This window comes from Halyomorpha halys, unplaced genomic scaffold (assembly GCF_000696795.3).
Source record: "Halyomorpha halys isolate HHAL.00 unplaced genomic scaffold, Hhal_1.1 Scaffold34.1, whole genome shotgun sequence".
NCBI lineage: Eukaryota > Metazoa > Arthropoda > Insecta > Hemiptera > Pentatomidae > Halyomorpha > Halyomorpha halys.
In genome coordinates this window covers 1,901,241-1,906,797 of record NW_027105031.1, presented here as the reverse complement: position 1 = coordinate 1,906,797, position 5,557 = coordinate 1,901,241, and the positions used below count along the sequence as shown (strand labels likewise).

General features: G+C 33.4%; 1 protein-coding gene across 1 annotated transcript; it reads left to right on the top strand.

Moving 5' to 3' along the window:
• Window positions 1–1,797: 1,797 nt before the first annotated feature.
• LOC136795846 (uncharacterized) lies at window positions 1,798–2,757 on the top strand. The gene has a single exon (XM_067047716.1). The coding sequence runs from the start codon at window positions 1,798–1,800 to the stop codon at window positions 2,755–2,757; it is 960 nt and encodes a 319-aa protein (XP_066903817.1).
• Window positions 2,758–5,557: the final 2,800 nt, after the last annotated feature.

Genomic DNA, 5,557 nt, shown 5'->3' with positions numbered 1-5,557 from the left:
CCCATACAAACAAAATACTATGCAAGAATTGATTTCTTAAACCTTTAAAACGTTTATTTCCGTGTAAAACTCGGGTTCGAAATTTTCATAATCGTAATTTTTCTCCTTACTATAATATAGGTAATGAAAGAGAAAATTGATCCACCAACTTATTGCTCATCAGACAATATTATCATTGAAGACTATGCTATGAAAATCTTAATTTAAAACAACCAATAATCAACAAAATTCAAAGATGACCTGATAATTGAGGCTAAAGATTGCTAATAGAACATGTAGTTAAAGCATTTTAAAGGTATAGGACAAGAGGCACTTTTTTTTTTTTTACTTTTTAGAATATAAATTGGAATGTCTGTCAAATTACTTTAAGTAAATTCATTTAATTCTTTTTTTTACGTTATTATTTTTCCTTTTCATTTATTTCTCTCAAATGCAATTTTCTTGTAAATCGGTACATTTTATTTATTCCTGGTAAGAGTACTTGTTATTCTTCAAGTCTTTTTAGTTCTTTGTTTGTTTTTCTTAATCGAATCGCATCTGAGCTTGACAAAGAAAAAAATACTGATAGAAATTGAATTAAAAAAAGAGAGGAAGTTCGATAGACCAATACTAATTTAATCTCGACTTGAAAGAAGATGGCCTCGTGACCTTATATTGTAAACTGTTTTTAGAGTTCTACTACTGGGTAGTTTCTCTACATCTTGTATCATATCATTATGTCATTATGATCAAATTTACTTGTTGTATTTTTTTATACAGTTGTAAATATTAATAAATAAATAAATAAATAAAAATAAAATCTCGACTTGTGATTGATATAAAATTGTTTATATAAAAACGCAGGCAATTCAAACCATAGAGAAATATTTTCCTTCTTTAAATCTCTAACTTTTCATCTTCCCTAGATATTAAGTAGTGGAATATAAGGATAAATGAAATTCATTCCAACTGGTGGACAGGTTCGATAATAGATGGAACAATGTTATGGTTCGGAATGGACATTATCAGTTTAGTTATGATTTTCATATACGAGTTAATTAAACAGTCAAATGCCACAAATCATATGCTGCAAAAGTTCTCCTAATTCAACTAAAATTGGGATTGGGAAAAACATTAAAAGAACTACAAAACAAAGAAAGTATTTTATAAAAGTTCAGTTTGTTCCTTATTGCATATTTGTGTTTATGGGGGGTAGTGCTGCTCACGTCCGTATCATTGATACACGTGCCCCCTGGATAGCGCTAAATGAGCAGTAGCTGTCGCCACAACAGCCCACAGAATATGACAACTACGGCACTCAACCGTAATGCAAACGGCCTTTCTAAAGGCCATCAAAACTCCAAGCTCAAAATTATTTTTTTGGAATGCTGGAGGTCTAATACATGATAAACTTACAGAAATGTGGAGCTTCAACTGAAAAAGACTTTATAAGTATAAAAGGATACCAAATGAAAATATTGACACGTGGACGTCAAGTGGCCTCAGGAATGGTAGTTTATGTTAAAAACCATCTAGTCGCTAAAATCGATATAATTACGACCATGACTGCAACAGAAAAGTCTGAGGTGATGCGTGCCAAAGTATGGAATGGGAGATGCATGAGGAAGATCTATTTTATCTATAGCCCACCGGGAAACAAGCTGCCTCTTGAAGATCTTTTGGAAAGCTGGGATGAACACTCATTACTGATGGGACACGTTAATGCGCACTCATGGATTTGGGGTTACAAAACGAATAATCAGGCAGGTGATGTAGTTGAAGATTTTATCTATTCGGGACAATGTGATTTCGTAGATAATGTGCAGAAGCAACCAACATTTCTCTCCTATAAAGTACCAGACGCACCCTGACATTGTTCTCTGCCATCCATCACTTACGCGGAAAATTAAACACGATCTCATTTCACATCCGGGTGGAGTTGGTCACAAAATCCTAATCGTAGAAGCTGAAAGTCGAACATTACGCACTGAACACAGGGAATCTCGTTTTTCTCGTTGGAATCTGAAAAGACCAAGATGGGAAGATTACAGGAGAGATACGAACATCATGATAAAGGAGGACATTCTGGGCCCAAATGTTGATCAAATTGCCCAAACTCTAACAAAATTAATATTGAAATGTGCCCTCCGAAATATTCCTTGTGGACAAGTTCGAAAATTTAAACCTTACTGGAATATCGAGCTAGAAAAGTTAAAAAAGGGAAATGGGGAAGCTCGTTGCCGTGCAGAGAGAACAGGGCTAAGGTCGGATATGGTGGTGCTAAGAAAGACAAGTGCCCAATTAAGACATGCCGTTATCTGTTCCAAAAGACAAACATATAATAATTTTCTGAAGGAGATGGACTTCAGGAAGGATGGAAAGAAGGCTCACGCTTTTATTTCTAGGATAAACGTAGAGAAAATTATAGAACATGAGTTTATTAAAATAGGGAACAAGTTAGTTACTACTGAGGAGGATATAGCTGAAGTGTATTGCAAGAACTATTGCAAGATCAGTAATGTCACTCTCCCAGAAAAGATTAAAAAACAAGACTTAATAGAGAATTCGGGTTGCTTAAATTTAGATAATAGCAAGCTGTTCTGTTCACCCTTTTCAAAATTGGTACTGGAAGTTGCTCTGAGCAAACCAAAAATGGGGAAAAGTGCTGGTCCAGACGGTGTATTGCCTGAATTCTTGAAAAACTTGGGAGAAAAAGCTAAAGATATCCTTTTAAGATTTATAAATTTTACGTGGAAAAGCCATGTCCCAGCACAATAGAAGAAAGCGGAGGTACTACCCATCTTAAAAAATGGAAAACCAGCTGACGATATCAACGGTTAGATGCCTATCTCTCTCACAAGCACACTCTGTAAACTGGTTGAACGAATGGTTATAGCGCGTCTACAAGAATATCTTGAGCCAAAAAAACTTCTTTCAGACAGACAGGCGGGTTTCAGGAAGACACGAGAAACACGGTTGAGCAGGTCATCAGATTCTCTCAGGAAGTGAAAGATGGCTTCCAAAGAAGACAACATGCACTTGCAGTGTTTATTGACTTCCAAGCTGCTTTCAACTGCGTATGGAGGAAAAAACCTATTACTAAGTTGAAAGGTATGGGTATAGGTGGCAATCTCCTCTCATGGATTCGATCTTTCCTGGGACAGAGATTTATTAAGGTCCGCTATGGTAGTTCAGTGTCCAGTTATAGGCAAACCAAACAAGGTGTACCACAGGGCTCAGTCCTAAGTCCTTATTTATTCAACATAATGATTAATGATCTGGTTGACAGGATAATGATTAATCACCCTGTGGTCCAAGCACTTCTTTTTGCGGATGACTTAGCTATCTGGGGAACAAGTTCTAGTATGGGTGGTCTAGAAGAAACTCTAAATAAAGTCACGCTACACGACTGGGTGAAAGAAAATGGAATGACAGTTAATCCACGGAAAACTGTGTCTCAAGTTTTTAGACTTAGTACAAAAATACATAAGGTTCATTTATACTTTAAAGGCAAAAAACTAACCAGAACTGACAAAGCCAGCTATTTAGGAATCACGCTGGACTCTAAGCTGACCTAGCTAAAATAAATCCATAAAGCAACTCAGAAAGGACAATCAAAATTGAAGCTGATGAAAAGGCTAACAGGGACTAAATGGGGAGCGTCCCAAGACGTACTTAGTACGGCCTACAAATCATACGTACGGCCTAATCTGGAGTATTCATATTTCATGGTTCTATGAATTTACTAATTCATTACGTATATTCGGCTTATACATTTTTCTTCTCTTCTTATAACATTATTACGGAACTTAAAATTTAATTGATTAATTTAAAATTTAAATAAAAAATCAGTTGAGCCGAAATGTTAAACAATGTGCTTTAAAATTCATGAGATGAAGACTGCCTGATTACTTTTGTCCAAAAGCCAAAAATGATCTCGTTAGCGCGATTGTCACCGCATACCCTGACTGAATAAATCAGAGTAATATTTACCCATGTTTGATTGGATATTGTACAAGGGCACAAAAGGACATGATCACGCCAGTCAAGTGGCGAGTAAAATAAAATATCATCATAGGTGCCTATATTATCCATTAAAAAATAAATAAAATAATTCACGATTAACAAATAAAAAATTAGTTCACAGACTTTTTATTCCTAAATACTTTTTTTATACGGGAATAAAAATTTGAATTTTTTTTTACAATGCACAATTGACTCTTTTATATGTATTTTACAGAAATATTTATTGGTATTAATTATTTTTACTAAATGAAACTCATTTAGTAGACCGTTCCAGGTTCTAATATAATATAAATATATTTCAGGTTTACATTCCTAAATAATTGTCCAGTCCAGGTGAAGTAGAAAATACGCTCTTCTGAATACTGTTGGATTTTCTTTCATTGCATAAAACCGACAATATACAATCGAACAACTCTCCCACTTCAAGTACCTTGAATATGTTTAGTAACTTAGCAACAGTGCGATAGTTTAGGACATCGGAGCTCTCTTCAACTCTCAGAGCTCTTTACTAAGCACAAATAGTTGTAGACTTCCATGATAGTTGAGAACTTATAATTGAAACAGGCCACTTAGGAGATTTCTCAATTAGTTGTTTCTGATATCTGTTCAAGATTATCATCGATAATTAATTATGAAATAAGTGATTGAGAGGTTTATTACAGAACACAATGTAATGTTTCAAGTACTACAGTAAACTTTGAGGACAAATTTACAAATAGTTTTGAATAAGATTGTTAATTTCTTCAAGTAAAAATGACTAAAGGTATTTAAATATAATGAGGCCTAAATATAAGAAAGAAATTTTCATACTTGATTATTTTGTTTCCAGCTAATGGTTTACCTAAACGTTCATAACTCCCGATGATTTTAACCAAATCTAATATTATAACCTGCTAACTACTAATTTCTATACTACCTCAAAAGAAGCCGAAGATTAGAGTAATGTATATGGAAAATTTCATTGGTAAGTTGAAAGACCGGTACTGTCTTAAGGTGACCTTCACGTAAAAACATTTTCAACAATTCTAAAAATTTATAGATATCAAATATACCTAAAATACTATATAGAACTCAGGGATGAGTACGTATTATATTTATAGACTAATGTTATTAAATATCAAATATGATTAGTATACTATATATAACTCAGGGATGAGTACATTTTTAGACCAATGTTATTAAATATTAAATATGCCTGGTATATATAACTCAGGGATGAATACGGTGTACATTTATAGAACGATGTTATTAAATACCAAATATTCCTAATATATACGAGTATAACTGAATGGTTAAAGTAACTAATAATATATTACAATTTTGCACATTCATGGATTAATTACGTTTTAAAATTACATTAAAGTATAACTATCTAGATGAAATTAGGAACACATTTTTTTTTTAATCAAATTTTTTATTTATTGATAAACATTACAATCTGCCACGACGTTGTTAGGCAATAGGTTATATACACATACCAATATTTGTATACATATACTATTGTTAGCTCACAAATATCTATTCAGGGACTACAGCTTTGTTCCTTTCAATC